General features: G+C 37.4%; 2 protein-coding genes across 2 annotated transcripts; both read right to left on the bottom strand.

Annotated features, from left to right (window-relative positions):
* Positions 1-7788: 7788 nt before the first annotated feature.
* Positions 7789-11750, bottom strand: LOC137738229 (TIM-barrel signal transduction protein). The gene is made up of 9 exons (XM_068477864.2): positions 11403-11750; positions 10660-11319; positions 9993-10199; positions 9687-9902; positions 9353-9569; positions 8908-9155; positions 8574-8752; positions 8229-8482; positions 7789-8139 (listed from the first exon to the last, which is right to left on the bottom strand). The coding sequence occupies exons 1-9, from the start codon at positions 11532-11534 to the stop codon at positions 7988-7990; spliced, it is 2265 nt and encodes a 754-aa protein (XP_068333965.2). The 5' UTR covers positions 11535-11750; the 3' UTR covers positions 7789-7987.
* Positions 11751-14473: 2723 nt separating this feature from the next.
* Positions 14474-15593, bottom strand: LOC137733947 (heavy metal-associated isoprenylated plant protein 43-like). The gene is made up of 2 exons (XM_068473170.2): positions 15436-15593; positions 14474-15082 (listed from the first exon to the last, which is right to left on the bottom strand). Exons 1-2 carry the CDS (start codon positions 15518-15520, stop codon positions 14775-14777), a joined length of 393 nt encoding a protein of 130 aa, XP_068329271.2. The 5' UTR covers positions 15521-15593; the 3' UTR covers positions 14474-14774.
* Positions 15594-16353: the final 760 nt, after the last annotated feature.

Here is a 16353-nt window from a genome sequence, read left to right as displayed (position 1 = left end):
GCTGGGAAGGTATCAATCTAATCCAGGTGAACAACATTGGGCTGCAGCAAAGAAAGTATTAAGATACTTGCAGTCATTCATGCTTGTATATAAGAAAGTGGAGAACTTGGAACTGGTTGGCTACACTGATGCAGATTTTGTGGGTTGTATAGATGATAGAAGATCAACCAGTGGATATTTGTATTTCCTAGCTGGAGCTGCAGTATCATGGAGAAGTGCGAAACAAAAGGCCTTGGCTACATCAACTATGGAAGCTGAATTTATAGCTTGTTTTGAAGCCACAATGAGGGGATTGTGGCTGAAGAATTTAATCAAGTTCATGGGAATTATGGATTCAATTTCAAGGCCACTGGTGTTATATTGTGACAATAAGGCAGCTGTTTTCTTCTCTAAAAATAATAAGAAGTCAGAAGCTACAAGACTGATGGACATCAAATATTTGTCAGTCAAGGAACATGTGAGAAAGGGTGAGGTTGTGATCGAGCATATTGAGACAAAGTCTATGATAGCTGATCCATTAAAAAAACCCTTAGCAGTGGGAGTATTCAAAGAACATGTCATGAAGATGGGTGTGCACGAATCTCTGGAATCTGCTGAAATGTGGGAGTAAGAAACCCTTATATAAATTGCATGTATGAATGTATATTTATATGTATTTGCATGATTATCAATATGCCATTACAATTATGAAGTGATGGTTTAAGACTGAGTTGCAGTAATAAATATATATGTGCTGAATATTTATGACTATTCTGAGTTATATAATTTACATAACACAAGTAGTATATGATTTTCAATTCAATAAAGGGAACTGTGATCATCCAAAGATGATCCATAAAGTTGATTGAATTGATTCATAGAAAAATGAACGTCAAGTTCATTGAAAGTTTGACATCATACAGATTAGATTCAAATGACAGTAGAGTGCATGTGCCGATGAGATGCACTTGATTTTGTAGAATTCGACATTTGAGCTAATACTGGTAGATGTGGGGAAGCAAGTTATGTGTAATTGGTTGTGATCACTAAGGAGTCAATATTGTAATTGTGATAACATTTCGATGAAATGATTAGTTTACGTCCAAGTGGGAGAATGTTAGAAAGTTAATTGGACTAAACTATCATTTGGTGAAGGACGAAATGTATTTGATAACAATACAATTTGATGTAAGTTGCAAACGTGGAAAAACTGCTTCCTATTATTAAGGAAATATGGATAACAATTGTGGAGATAACTTACATCCCACTATTTGATGAAACTGCTGTTAACTGACAAAAACCAACTCTCCATGATAGAGGGAAGTTGGTGAATGTTAATCTACATAAGGACTCCCTGCTCGTAAAGAAAAGTTCTGCGTTATTGGTTTCTATCACCTTAAGAACATTAAGTCTTTCAATGAGTAGAAGATATGCTTTTATTTCTTGTTCTGCAATAGCTGCCTCAGGTATCATGTTAACAGCTGTTAGTAATCTAGGAAACTTGTTAATATTATATACTACTAGTTTTCCAACAGTCAAAGCCGGCACAAGGGCGTGTTATGAAAGCCTTTAAAGATATGATCGCCAAGCGGAGAAGCGGAAAAGAGTATTCAGATGGCTTCCTGCAGTCGATGATAGAAAGAGATTCATGCCCTGACAATGAAAAGCTGACAGATTCAGAGATTATGGACAGCCTATTAACATTGATAATTGGAGGCCAAACCACCTCTTCAGCTGCAATGATGTCGAGCCTTAAGTTTCTTGGCGAGAACAGAGAAGTCTTGGACAGACTCAGAGTAAGGAATTCCAAAGTGTATCTTCATATCATATAAATCGCGGTAGCAATTTCAGTTGAGATAGATAAGAAAGAATATATGAACATACAGGAGGAACAGTTAGCAATAGCCAGAGCTAGGCCAGAAGGAGCCTGAGCTACATATGAGGATATTAAAAACATGCCCTACTGTCTCAAGGTTAGCACCACACCCTAGCAAATTTCGATTGTTAAATTCGACGTAGAAAAGTGATCTTTAATAATGCAGCTTTTCACCAAAATTAAACTGATAGCGGAGACATCTTGCATACAAATGCATTGACATCTTTAGTGGTCCATATGTTTTTTTTCTCCAGGTTATGAAAGAGACATTGAGGTTGGGAAATGTTGTTATGTGGACTCCTCGCGAAGCTACCCATGACTGCACTATAGAAGGTAAGTCACAATAAACTTAACCTAGAGAACTTATAATAACCGGCACATGCAAATATTTCTTCTGTTTATAGATGTTCAAAGCCATGAGTTACCAGTTACCACAGCTAGCACTACAGCGGAAATGCTTTCCGTCACTTTTTCAATATTTCTCTTAACAAAAACTTGCTTAATCTCAATTCATCACAATGCCATTGCAGGTTTTGAAATAAAGAAAGGGTGGCGGGTGAATATTGACATGACTTGCATACACATGAATCCAAAACTCCTTCTGGACCCGATGCAGTTCAACCCATCTAGATTTGATGTACCCGTCTCTCTACCCAAACACTTCGTTTTTCTTTTAACTTCTTTTATACACAGAACTATTCTGAACCACTTAAATCTGCGGAGAAGATGATCTAAACATGGTTGAAACTGGGCATGCTCACTGCCTCAGCAAACTGGCCTAACCCATAACTGCAATTTCAAACACTTTATTTTTCATGGTTCCCAAGGTATTGACATTGACTGATGTATTACATATCGACTGTGTCAATTTTCTCCAGGAAATACAAAAGTCGTATAGCTATACACCATTTGGGTCAGGAACCAGGTCAAGCCTAGGAACCAATATGGCCAAGGCGACAATTATGATGTTTTTATACCGTGTAGTAAGTGGATACAGGTGAGTGAGAATTTGCGGTGCCATCATTTGATTTTTTTTCTTATCTTGTATGAGCAACATTACTGTTAGTGCCCATGCGTGTATGTGCAATTTATGGCCGTTTGTTTTGGGACTCGCTTTTGAGCAACGGTAAAAGCTCGCCTACACTCTGTGGAGTGTGGGCATCTTATTGATGAATCTTAAACTCTTTCCCCTTATTGTGTAGCTGGACAATACAAGATTAGGATCCTAGCATGGAAAAGATGTCATTCGTTCCAAGGTTAGCCAGTGGGTTGCCCATTACCTTGAAGGCCTTGTAAGAGAGTAGAACCTTGTATGCCTTAAAGTTTGGGTTCAATAATCCGGCAACTTGCCATTTGTGTGGACAGTCACTACCCCGTGGCTAGCGCCGGCTGCTCCTTGTGCAAGAACATATTATTTGTGTTTTGTAGCACCTACTGTTGCTACTTTGTGGATTTAGTCTCATACTATTGCTGCTTGTTCCGCTAGTTTGTTGTGTTAATGAAGCATTTCTTTTGTTGTGTTAATGAAGCATGTTGATGCATAAAATTAGTGGACTTTGGAACAACATAAATCTGACCGTAAATCGCACTCACACATAAGAACTCAACGATATATCGTGGTTTATTATATCCACATTGGTATAGATCCAGTTTCCACTATGTCAAATGAGGGATAAATTGTACATGGATGCTTATTGCTAGAGAGGTTAGGGTTTTCCTTCCCCTAAAGTGAGGGTGAGATTCTTCTATAGAACAAAGGTCTCCATCCCCTCTTATTTACATTATGGGCTAAGTATTAAGGCCCAATATCCAACAAACCATTTCTTTTTCCAATATCCAACAAACATGGGAAACGCGTCATATGTGTTGGGGATTGAGATAATGAGAGACAAATCAAAGGGTTTGTTAGGACTCTCATAAAGATCATATATAGAGAAGGTATTGCATCGGTTCAATATGCAAAGTTGTTTAAATGGAGAAGTGCCAATGGGGAAGGGAGATAGATTGAATAAGTCCCAGTGCCCGAGAAATGACTTAGAAAAACAAAGCATGATTAACAAACCTTATGCATCATTAGTTGGGAGTTTAATGTATGCATAGGTTTGCACGAAACTGGATTTGGCTTTTGCAATAAGTGTGCTGGGAAGGTATCAATCTAATCCAGGTGAACAACACTGGGCTGCAGCGAAGAAAGTATTAAGATACTTGCAGTCATTCATGCTTGTATATAAGAAAGTGGAGAACTTGGAACTGGTTGGCTACACTGATGCAGATTTTGCAGGTTGTATAGATGACAGAAGATCAACCAGTGGATATTTGTATTTCCTAGCTGGAGCTGCAGTATCGTGGAGAAGTGCAAAACAAAAGGCCTTGGCTACATCAACTATGGAAGCTGAATTTATAGCTTGTTTTGAAGCCACAATGAGGGGATTGTGGCTGAAGAATTTAATCAAGTTCATGGGAATTGTGGATTCAATTTCAAGGCCATTGGTGTTATATTATGACAATAAGGCAGCTGTTTTCTACTCTAAAAATAATAAGAAGTCAGAAGCTACAAGACTGATGGACATCAAACATTTGTCAGTCAAGGAACATGTGAGAAAGGGTGAGGTTGTGATCGAGCATATTGAGACAAAGTCTATGATAGCTGATCCATTAACAAAACCCTTAGCAGTGGGAGTATTCAAAGAACATGTCATGAAGATAGGTGTGCACAAATCTCTGGAATCTGCTAAAATGTGGGAGTAAGAAACCCTTATATAAATTGCATGTATGAATGTATATTTATATGTATTTGCATGATTATCAGTATGCCATTACAATTATGAAGTGATGGTTTAAGACTGAGTTGCAGTAATAAATATATATGTGCTGAATATTTATGACTACTATGAGTTATATAACTTACATAACACAAGTAGTATATGATTTTCAATTCAATAAAGGGAACAATGATCATCCAAAGATGATCCATAAAGTTGATTGAATTGATTCATAGAAAAATGAACGTCAAGTTCATTGAAAGTTTGACATCATACAGATTAGATTCAAATGACAGTAGAGTGCATGTGCCGATGAGCTGCACATGATTTTGTAGAATTCGACATTTGAGCTAATACTGGTAGACGTGGGGAAGCAAGTTATGTCTAATTGGTTGTGATCACTAAGGAGTCAATATTGTAATTGTGATAACATTTCGATAAAATGATTAGTTTATGTCCAAGTGGGAGAATATTAGAAACTTAATTGGGCTAAACTCTCATTTGGTGAAGGACGAAATGTATTTGATAACAATACAATTTGATGTAAGTTGCAAACGTGGAAAAACTGCTTCCTATTAAGGAAATATGGATAACAATTGTGGAGATAACTTACATCCCACTATTTGATGAAACTGCTGTTAACTAACAAAAACCAACTCTCCATGATAAAGGGAAGTTGGTGAATGTTAATCTATATAAGGACTCCCTGCTCATAAAGAAAAGTTCTGCGTTATTGGTTTCTATCACCTTAAGAACATTAAGTCTTTCAACGAGTAGAAGAGATGCTTTTATTTCTTGTTCTGCAATGGCTGCCTCAGGTATCATGTTAACACCTGTTAGTAAATATAGGAAACTTGTTAATATTATATACTACTAGTTTTCCAACAATCAAAGCCGGCACAAGGGCGTGTTATGAAAGCCTTTAAAGACATGATCGCCAAGTGGAGAAGCGGAAATGAGTATTCAGATGGCTTCCTGCAGTCGATGATAGAAAGAGATTCATGCCCTGACAATGAAAAGCTGACAGATTCGGAGATTATGGACAGCCTATTGACATTGATAATTGGAGGCCAGGCCACCTTTTCAGCTGCAATGATGTGGAGCCTTAAGTTTCTTGGCGAGAACAGAGAAGTCTTGGACAGACTCAGAGTAAGGAATTTTGAAGTGTATCTTCATATCATATAAATCACGGTAGCAATTTCAGTATCGTTGAGATAGATAAGAAAGAATATATGAACATACAGGAGGAACAGTTGGCAATAGCCAGAGCTAGGCCAGAAGGAGCCTGAGCTACATATGAGGATATTAAAAACATGCCCTACTGTCTCAAGGTTAGCACCACACCCTAGCAAATTTCGATTGTTAAATTCGACGTAGAAAAGTGATCTTGAATAATGCAGCTTTTCACCAGAATTAAACTGATAGCGGAGACATCTTGCATACAAATGCATTGACATCTTTAGTGGTCCATATGTTTTTTTTCTCCAGTTTATGAAATAGACATTGAGGTTGGGAAATGTTGTTATGTGGACTCCTCGCGAAGCTACCCATGACTACACTATAGAAGGCAAGTCACAATAAACTTAACCTAGAGAAGTTATAATAACCGGCACATACAAATATTTCTTCTGTTTATAGATGTTCAAAGCCATGAGTTACCAGTTACCACAGCTAGCACTACAGCGGAAATGCTTTCCGTCACTTTTTCAATGTTTCTCTTAACAAAAACTTGCTTAATCTCAATTCATCACAATGCAATTGCAGGTTTTGAAATAAAGAAAGGGTGGCGGGTGAATATTGACATGACTTGCATACACATGAATCCAAAACTCCTTCTGGACCCGATGCAGTTCAACCCATCTAGATTTGATGTACCCGTCTCTCTACCCAAACACTTCGTTTTTCTTTTAACTTCTTTTATACATAGAACTATTCTGAACCACTTAAATCTGCGGAGAAGAGGATCTAAACATGGTTGAAACTGGGCATGCTCATTGCCTCAGCAAACTGGCCTAACCCATAACTGTAATTTCAAACACTTTATTTTTCATGGCTGCCAAGGTATTGACATTGACTGACGTATTCCATATCGACTGTGTCAATTTTCTCCAGGAAATGCAAAAGCCGTATAGCTATACACCATTTGGGTCAGGAACCAGGTCAAGCCTAGGAACCAATATGGCCAAGGCGACAATTATGATGTTTTTATACCGTGTAGTAAGTGGATACAGGTGAGTGAGAATTTGCGGTGCCATCATTTGATTTTTTTCTTATCTTGTATGAGTAACATTACTGCTAGTGCCCATGCGTGTATGTGCAATTTATGGTCGTTCGTTTTGGGACTCGCTTTTGAGCAACGATAAAAGCTCGCCTACACTCTGTGGAGTGTGGGCATCTTATTGATGAATCTTAAACTCTTTCCCCTTATTGTGTAGCTGGACAATACAAGATTGGGATCCTAGCGTGGAAAAGATGTCATTCGTTCCAAGGTTAGCCAGTGGGTTGCCCATTACCTTGAAGGCCTTGTAAGAGAGTAGAACCTCGTATGCCTTAAAGTTTGGGTTCAATAATCCGGCAACTTGCCATTTGTGTGGACAATCACTACCCCGTGGCTAGCGCCGGCTGCGAAGGCTGCTCCTTGTGCAAGAACATATTATTTGTGTTTTGTAGCACCTATTGTTGCTACTTTGTGGATTTAGTCTCATACTATTGCTGCTTGTTCCGCTAGTTTGTTGTGTTAATGAAGCATGTTGATGCACAAAATTAGTGGACTTTGGAACAACATAAATCTGACCGTAAATCGCACTCACACACAAGAACTCAACGATATATCGTGGTTTATTATATCCACACTGGTATAGATCCAGTTTCCACTATGTCAAATGAGGGATAAATTGTACATGGATGCTTATTGCTAGAGAGGTTAGGGTTTTCCTTCCCCTAAAGTGAGGGTGAGATTCTTCTAAAGGAACAAAGGTCTCCGTCCCCTCTTATTTACATTATGGGCTAAGTATTAAGGCCCAAATCCAACAAACCATTTCTTTTTCCCAACAGAAGAAGAAGCAAGAAAGAAAGGAATAAAATAAATAAATAAGGCGTTCAAAAAAAATAAAAAAATAAAAAAATATATCGGGAAGCTTGTCACTCATTTTGCAAAATCTTAAGTACAAATTTTTGCCAAAATATTGTTACTATTGATCAGATGATATAATATTACAAGTGGTACTAAGAAACCACTATAAAGCAACAGCGACATCAACTTTTATATCAACGCTAGTTTCCTTTTTATCTAATGTAACCAAGCAAATATAATAGGGATACAAGCACAACACGAAGCATCTGTGCTTACCAAAAACAAGCAGATCAAACTTCAGTTGATGGAAATCGATTTGTACTGTTGGACCGTGGAGGTGATAGCCTGTTCAACAGGTAGCCTCTCCACGCTTGACGCCCCATAAAACCCATGAACTCCCTTGGTGTTCTTTAGTATAAATTTTGCCTCTCTTGGACCCGAGATTGGACCTGCAAATTGCACCAAACGATCTTCATGTTCATTAATATGATAAAAAGAAAACTTGGTAACAAGAAATGAAAAGCTCATGAGCACATACCACCATGGCAAAGCACAATGGCGTTGGGATTGATCCTACTTGCAGCATCTGCAATATTTTGTACACGATCTACACTTTCATCCAGTGAAACAGCCGTCTTTGCCCCTATAGAGCCGGATGTGGTGAGTCCCATATGAGCCACAATGATATCAGCACCAGCTTTTGCCATTTGCACAGCTTCATCTTGATTGAAAGCATATGGGGTTGTCAAGAGCCCCATCTTATGTGCTTTTTCGATCATCTCAACCTCCAATCTAATCATTCCATTAAGAAAAAGTTAATGTGCAGAATGCAATAAATTATAATATTAGTCTTTAAAAAAAAAAATCTCTGTTTAATACCTACCGGTATCCCATTCCAGTTTCTTCAAGATTTTGTCTAAAATTACCATCAAAGAGTCCAACTGTTGGAAAATTTTGGACACCAGAGAATCCAATTGACTCCACCTGCCTTAAAAAGAAATCCATTCGGCGAAAAGGATCGGTGCCACACACCCCAGCAAGAACAGGTACCTTCTTCACCACCTATCATTATCATCAGCTCCACATCAGCAAAAAGTGTTTTAAAAGGGACATAGGAACGGGTAAGGTATTGCACTACTAATTTGAATTGTCAGTCTTTCAGTAAAGAACTGAAGATCTCTTATAAAGTTTTATACTACAGAGCGGTTGAAACTTACTGGCAAAACTTCATTGGCCATGTCAAGTACTACAGCATTTGCATCAGCAAACGGCAATAAGCCTGCCAATGAACCTCTTCCTGCCATGCGAAAGCGCCCTGAATTGTACACCACTATCAGATCAACACCACCAGCTTCCTCAAACTTTGCAGATATGCCTGTCCCTGCACCTGCCCCTATAATTGGAATTCCTCTATTTATTTGATCTTTGAGTTGCTGCAACACCACCCTAGTTCTTTCCAGAGTTTCTGTCACAGAAGTAACGCATTACTGGTTAGATCTGAATCCAATAATGACATAAAACAAATCTGCAGCTCTATTCATTGAGAAAAGTTGCTCTAATATTCAATCATTAAATCCTTCTCCAAATCATTCAATGTAATTGAATTCCTATTAATATGATTCTAATTTACTCCAAGAAAATGAACACAGTTCAAACTACAACCTGGTCTTGCATCTGGGAAATCACTCAGGTTACGTGGAACGGTCTCAGAGCTTGACAAATTTATCTTCGAAACAGAACTTTCATGAACTTGTTGGTTTGATTCATGAACTTGTGGTGGAGTAGACTGGATAGAACTCTTTGTACTAATCTCTAAAAATGAGTCCACCAATGCATTTGCAAACTCAGGATCATTTATATGATGAGGGTACACCCTTACCTATTAAAAACATGCACTATTTTCAATAGTAATGTTGGTCTTGCGCATGAAACCAAAGCAACTAGAGACGGTTCGAGCATTGAAATAAATACACCATTCAATGGGAAATAATTGTACCTTCCGATCTTCATTTGTCTGGACCAGCCTCTGTAGTTCATTAATCAGCGAAGCATTGACCTCTGGATCATGGAAAGGCTGCCCCGGTGCATCCAAAGCAGAGATACCCTTTTGCGGTAGGCAAACAACCACCTTTGATGATGATTTGTTCAACTTATCTGCTATAAAACCAGCAAATTTCTTGTTCTCATCTACAGTGGTTCTCATGAGTGAAACCTGAAAATGACGAGTATTGTTTCCATGTTATCCACACACAGACAACCCTTTTGAGCGTCATATTATGTTTAGAGACTTATCAGTTATTACCTGCTTATTATGTTCATGAATCTTTCTGTGTTGAAAATTGGATGGTATGGTATCCTTAGCTCCAAAATTTACCATATCCAAAGCTCCAACACTTAGTACTAAAGGAATCTTTTTCTCTATGATGGCATCAAAGCGGGAAGCATCGCAAGCCATGACACCCCCTACCACATGGTCTGCAACCTCTGTTGTTGTGATATCCAAAACCCCCTAAGTAAAACAAGGAAACCTTCCAAATAAACAAAACTTACACAAAAAGACTAACGCAATACTAAGGTTAAATGAAATGAAATTACATAAAGGTTTGGACTTCGCACGTAGCAAACTGCGGCGGAAACAAAACAATGCATATACCCGTCGATAGTTAAATGAGATGAAATTGTATTATATTAATAAGAAAGAGTAGGCCTACGCTTCGAAATGAGCTCTGAAATACCTACATCTTTTCAAGTATTTACATTAAAACTATGCGAAACAAATCATATCTCGAGCTTCAACAATCAAACAATCAAAATTCCCTTGTTCTGTAAAGCGCTCTCGTTGATAAAAGCTGACCAAGTTCACATTTTTATATATCCATTCCGAAAATTCTACTCAAACAAATTGAAAAATCTTCAAATTTAACATACCAACACATACAAGCGAATAAATTTCCAACAAAAGGTATTACCTTTATGAATCCACCTCTAACCAGAGACTCCATGGCTCTCCCTCCAACCCCAGTGGCATGAAAAACCAATGTCTCATACCCCTGCTTCTCCAATCTCTCTTTAACCCCATTCACACACTGAGTCGTCACCCCAAACATGGTCAGCCCCACCGTCGGTTTCTCCACCCCTCCACCGCCACCGCGTGAATCTCCGCCCCTCCCAACTCCCCCAACCACCATCCCACAGAACGCAGCAGCAGCATTGCTCAATACGACCCTGCTCACGCTATTAATCCCACAGACATCGACAATTGACGGGTACAACACCAGGTCCGAAGTCCCCACATAGTGATCGGTCCGCCCGCTCGCGACGGTCGATAAGATCAGCTTCGGTACTACGATTGGCAGAGATCTTAGGGCGGAGGATATCAGTGCCGTGCCTCCGCTGCCTCCGAGACCTACAGCTCCGGCTAAAATGCCGTCGTTCTGAGCTTTGGATAGGAAGTTCTCGAGCGCTTTGCTCATTACAGCAACCGCTTCGCCCCTGTCCTCCGGAATCTGATCGGCTGATGCTTCAGAACTGTGACTGAGAATCTCCTTCCTCGAAACGAATTCGAAATCGGTTGGATTTCTATCGGTCTCGGTCCGACTCGCCGATACGTCCACCACCGATACTTTGACCTGCCGTTTCGGTATAGGACATTGAGATTCTGTATCGGATTTAAAAAATAAATAAATAAACGGCGAGAAGTAGAAGGATTTACCTTAAGTGAGGAAGCTGTGGAGAAGGCGTTGAGATGGGATCGAACCGACTCGGCGAGGAATCGGAGCTCGTCGAGCTTCGTATCGACGGTTCCGATACAGAAAACTCGGGAGTTTTTATTACCGGCCGGCATTTCGAAGCGTCCGAGTTATACAACTGAGTTGAGGATGACCAATGAGAACTTAGTATTTACTTGATCGGTGCTCTCAGGGACGGTTTCTGGAAGCAAATACTGAGCCAAAATGTCGCGCGTTCCGCGGTGGTTGGTAAATCTGCAATTTCAAGCGAAGTTTGGATTTAGGAGCCACGTCACCGCCACCAAATCTCATGTGGTGTGGTCTGTATCCGTGAGATTGACTCTTGACAATCAATAAACATTTTTAAAAAAGATGTCAAAAATTTACATGAATATATAATAGTAATAAATGATGTATTATTTACTCTAATCGAGATATTAAACACGACACAGAAAATAAGACTAAGCTAACATGGATAAAAAAAAATATCAAATTCAAAGCTATTTTGAAATTTGATTTTTGTTATTTCCAAAGACATTCCACTTAGTTTGCTTAGAATGCTAGCATATTTAAGTATTATTTTATTATTTTTAAACAAACAACAACCTAACTTTTATTAACTTAAAAAAAAACATAAATGAAGCGATAATTTTTGGTATATCATGTGGAAATAAAATATTGATAATATATCAAATTATCAAATCAATTATCAAACTAAAATTTGATGTTTTGAATTTAATGTTTACTTTGGAGATAGAGCTCAAAAAAAAATGTAATAGGCGCATAAGATTTAAACTCCGCATCATTCACTTTTTTTATTATTTTTATTTTTTAAGTGCAAAAGTTTTCCCTTTTCGGCAGTGTTCTTATGTTTTTTACAATTTCAGCTACAGTGCTAGGTCTCACTTAATGCTGACTTTTATGCAAGATTTAACTATAGTAAAATTTATTATGTTCGATTCTCGTCAAAAGTAAAGTTGAACCATATTATTGTTAGTTCATTATGAGGCTACGCCCCCATACCCCTTAATATAAATAATATCGTTTGTTCAAAAAAAATAAACTATTGTAAAATTCATTGAATTTATGCAAGATATAAATCGTTGATTTTTCAAACCGCTCAGTAATACGTATCATATGTCAATTTTTCTTTCAGATTGAAAATTGACATAGGAAACACATTAGAGCCACTGGCACAAATCCAGCATCATGCTTTCCACTGTCGTACTCTTTGGAATTCCATTTCCAACCACCATAGCGAAAACCTCATCCACCACCAAAAATCATCTCTTCTAAAACTCAAGCCTAACCAACACAACACTAACGAAAGTCCATGCACTCTCATCCGCTAAACATGCACCTCAACCTCTCGCGCCAATTCTTTTCCGACATCAGCCAATCATCTTCAATCATTACCAATCATCTTCAATCATTACCATAGCTACTGGAAGCACTCCAAAAGAAAATCAAGGCAGATACGAGTAGCTGGAAGAACAATGAAATATTCACTTAGGAATCGCTTTTTCTTGGGATGTTTTAGTTCTAGCTTATTTGGGTAAACTGCCATTATCACAAGGTTGCTGATTACCCCCTAAAACTATTTATTCAGCTAATCACCCCCTTAACTAGAAAAAGGTTGTGAATCATCACTTGGCCGTTCAATTTAAGAGAATTTCATCCAAATTTACGCTAAGTGAGTGACATACTTTCGAGTGCATAAAGCCCCATGAACTATCATACTTTCAATTAAAGAGAATTTCATCACTTGGCCCTTCTCTGCCGAACTATATGGATAAAATTCTCTTGAATCTTATTGTTTTCTCGAGTCGAATTCCAAGTTTGTCCGTGAAACTATGTCACATGCCGCTCGCATGACGCCACTTAACGGAAATTTGCGGTGGCAGAGCTAGAAATTCAAACCAGGGGGCCTTTAAATCATATAAAAAAAAGTTAGACAAAAAAAATATAGCAATATAATAATGAGAGAAAATTAAAGGTTCCTTTTTTGTATTGGCATGGAAAATTTTAATCAAACAAGACTGGTAGATCTTTAATATGTATGAAAAATTTAGTATTAAAATAATTATATCATAGAAACAAAAATTGTTACGAGATTAACAATAAAGTTAACATTAATTTCAAACAAAAATTTAAAATCATGGCTCAAAACTATTATTATGAGATTTTTCTTCAACATAAATTAACCTTGTGTTATAAATAGGCAAAAGTTTGAGAGATAACCTTTGTTAAGGACAAGAGCGAAGCGGGTGCAAAATATCACATTGTTTTGTTTCATAACTATAACACAAAAAGATTGCAGATAAAAAGAGGAAGGTAGTGATACCGATATTATTGTTTTCAATTCTTTTCTCTTTCAATTGTCTTTCAATTGTTGTATCTTCATCACCCGCAGAGTGCTCTATTTATAGAACCACATCCGCAGGTTTACAGAGAATGAAAATCACCCGTGACAAATCAAACAATCATATGTGATAAACCATTTTTAAAAAAGCATAACACAACAAACTATTCCCATGTGGGCATTCAATCATTCTCATAATTTTTTACAACACCTTGTTTTGTATCAACTAACCGAAAAAACAAGAAATTGCTGATAAGGAACTTGAAGTAGATTCACCAGCAAGTTTCGAACCCCTGACGTGCAGGAACACAAAAGCCACTTTAACCACCGAGCCACACATTCTGTGGTTATAAAACCAACAGATAAAATATATAAACTAATATTTCTGGATAGGCCAGTACCATCTTGGTCTCCATTTGGCTCCACCACTGCAAATTTGGATGAGATTTTCTAAAATCGGCAGCTTCATACTAGTTAAGAGGGTAAATCGACAAAAAAAATAAATAATTTAAATGAGTAATTGATAGCTTTGTCATAGTTAGAGGGGGTATTTGACAGTTTACCCAGCTTATTTAGAAACGTCAACGTAAAAGCATTATGCAAATCAACAAGCCTATCCAAGCATTCCAACAAAAAAAACCAACAAGGGATAAATGATAAGGTGTGCGTGTGAACAATATGAATGGCATCAATATTATCACTCTAATTTTTACGAGCTTTAAGTCTTACACATGATTATTTTTGTTTGTGAATACAATTCACATGGCTCTATAGATTATGATTACGTCAGTCGTTCATGTAAAATAACGATTTTTAACTCAACATGCATGTAAGTTCCACAATGAGATTCACATGCATACATCAACTATTAAAAGTCTCCAACTAATCGGCAGGCGAATGATTAAGCTTAACAAACTCTAACCCAAACTGACAAATTGATAGATCATACAAAATCATTGACCTTGACAATATCATGGGTTATTTGACTTTATCATCACATGATAGAACAGGAGGGGTTGTGATCATAACTAGGATCCAGCCTTACAATGGCCAATCTTTGACATTCTTCACAGTTATGGGGCATGTGAAGGTGTTCGACCTTCTGGTCTGGTTTTTTTTCTTCAGGTTTCTTCACTTCGGGCTTCTTTTCTGCAGGTTTAGGTGGAGCAGGAGGCGGCCCAATACTCACTACTTCAGCAAATTTACCTGCTTTTCTAGTTCGAACAATTATTTCATAGGGATCACAGTTGCCTGTTACAGTCAAAGTTCCTTTGGTTGCATCAACTTCAACTTTATCCACACCTGAAATGATCAGAGGTGATTAATTAATATGACAGATATTATTGTACATTTTTGGTTTAGACGTTGTGAGGCTTAAATGCTTAATAAACTCTCGAGTTTTATTTTAGTCAGATGTCCAAACGTGCTTGAGAGATTATCAATCATTGATATTATGGAAGTTCTTTATCAATCAATGATTAGTAGTTATTTATGGACGCATGAATTGCTAACAATATCACATGTTGAATACTACGCTCATACGATAAGTCGCAATTAATCTTATCCTGAATAACTAAGAAGTGATACAAGCATAATTCATCTATGCCAAGGGAAATTAAGGAAATAAGATTCAAGAGGGGACATGATTATGTTACCTTGTAGGCCAGACACTGCCTTGAGGAGCTTCTTCTTGCATTTTAGGCATGATATATCAACCTTGAGGACAGTCCTTTGTACCATTGAAGAGCTAGAGCTTCAACTCTCTCCCTCCCCCTCTCTCTCTCTCTCTCTCTCTCTCTCTCTCTCTCTCTCACATAAGCTCATCTCAATTAAGCTGGTCGATTTTGTCCAATTGGCCTTAATATATATAAATCCTAAGTAAACAACATATATTTTGTATCACCAACTTGATCAAAATCAAGCCTGCCAAAGTTAAGGAGATGAAACCTATATGTTTCATTGACTTGTTCTTATTTGACCCAATTTGATTCCCATGCGATCAACCACCATCCACCATATGTCATTTATATTAGATACACCAATATGTGAGGAAATTCAAGACACAAGCTAAATAAAAAATATATGAGAGGAAAAAAAAACAAAAGTATATGTTGACAAAGTAATCCGATCAATCAAAGGATAGGGACTATTTTGACTATATGCTATGATCCATATATAATCTTTTTCCTCACTTAATTTCTCCAAAGTGGCTTACATATATTATGAAATCATCAAGATATGCCTTGTTATTCAAACAAAGTGGAGAGCATGCCAAACAAAGCGTTTTTTTATTTAGGTTTCGTGCACTTGTATACAAGTCAACTAGTTGAGGTCAAATTTGCTTGTCATACTTATATGTAAAATAAAAGATATATTTTCTTTATTTGTAAATCACAATTTATTTGTACATGTAAAAATACCTCATTAAAATTATGCAAATAGTTCATAAATATATAAAATTGTGATCTGTTGTATGAAAAAGCCAAGTACTTTGCCAAATGATATGTAACTCAAACAAGGAAAATAGTTTTTTTTTTTTTTTTTTTTTTTTTGGTAAACTGGAAATATTATTC

Source organism: Pyrus communis, chromosome 15 (assembly GCF_041283825.1).
Source record: "Pyrus communis isolate YQ-2024b chromosome 15, ASM4128382v1, whole genome shotgun sequence".
Taxonomy (NCBI): Eukaryota; Viridiplantae; Streptophyta; class Magnoliopsida; order Rosales; family Rosaceae; genus Pyrus; species Pyrus communis.
The sequence above is the reverse complement of the archived record's forward strand: the minus strand, read 5'-3'. Positions and strand labels throughout refer to the sequence as shown.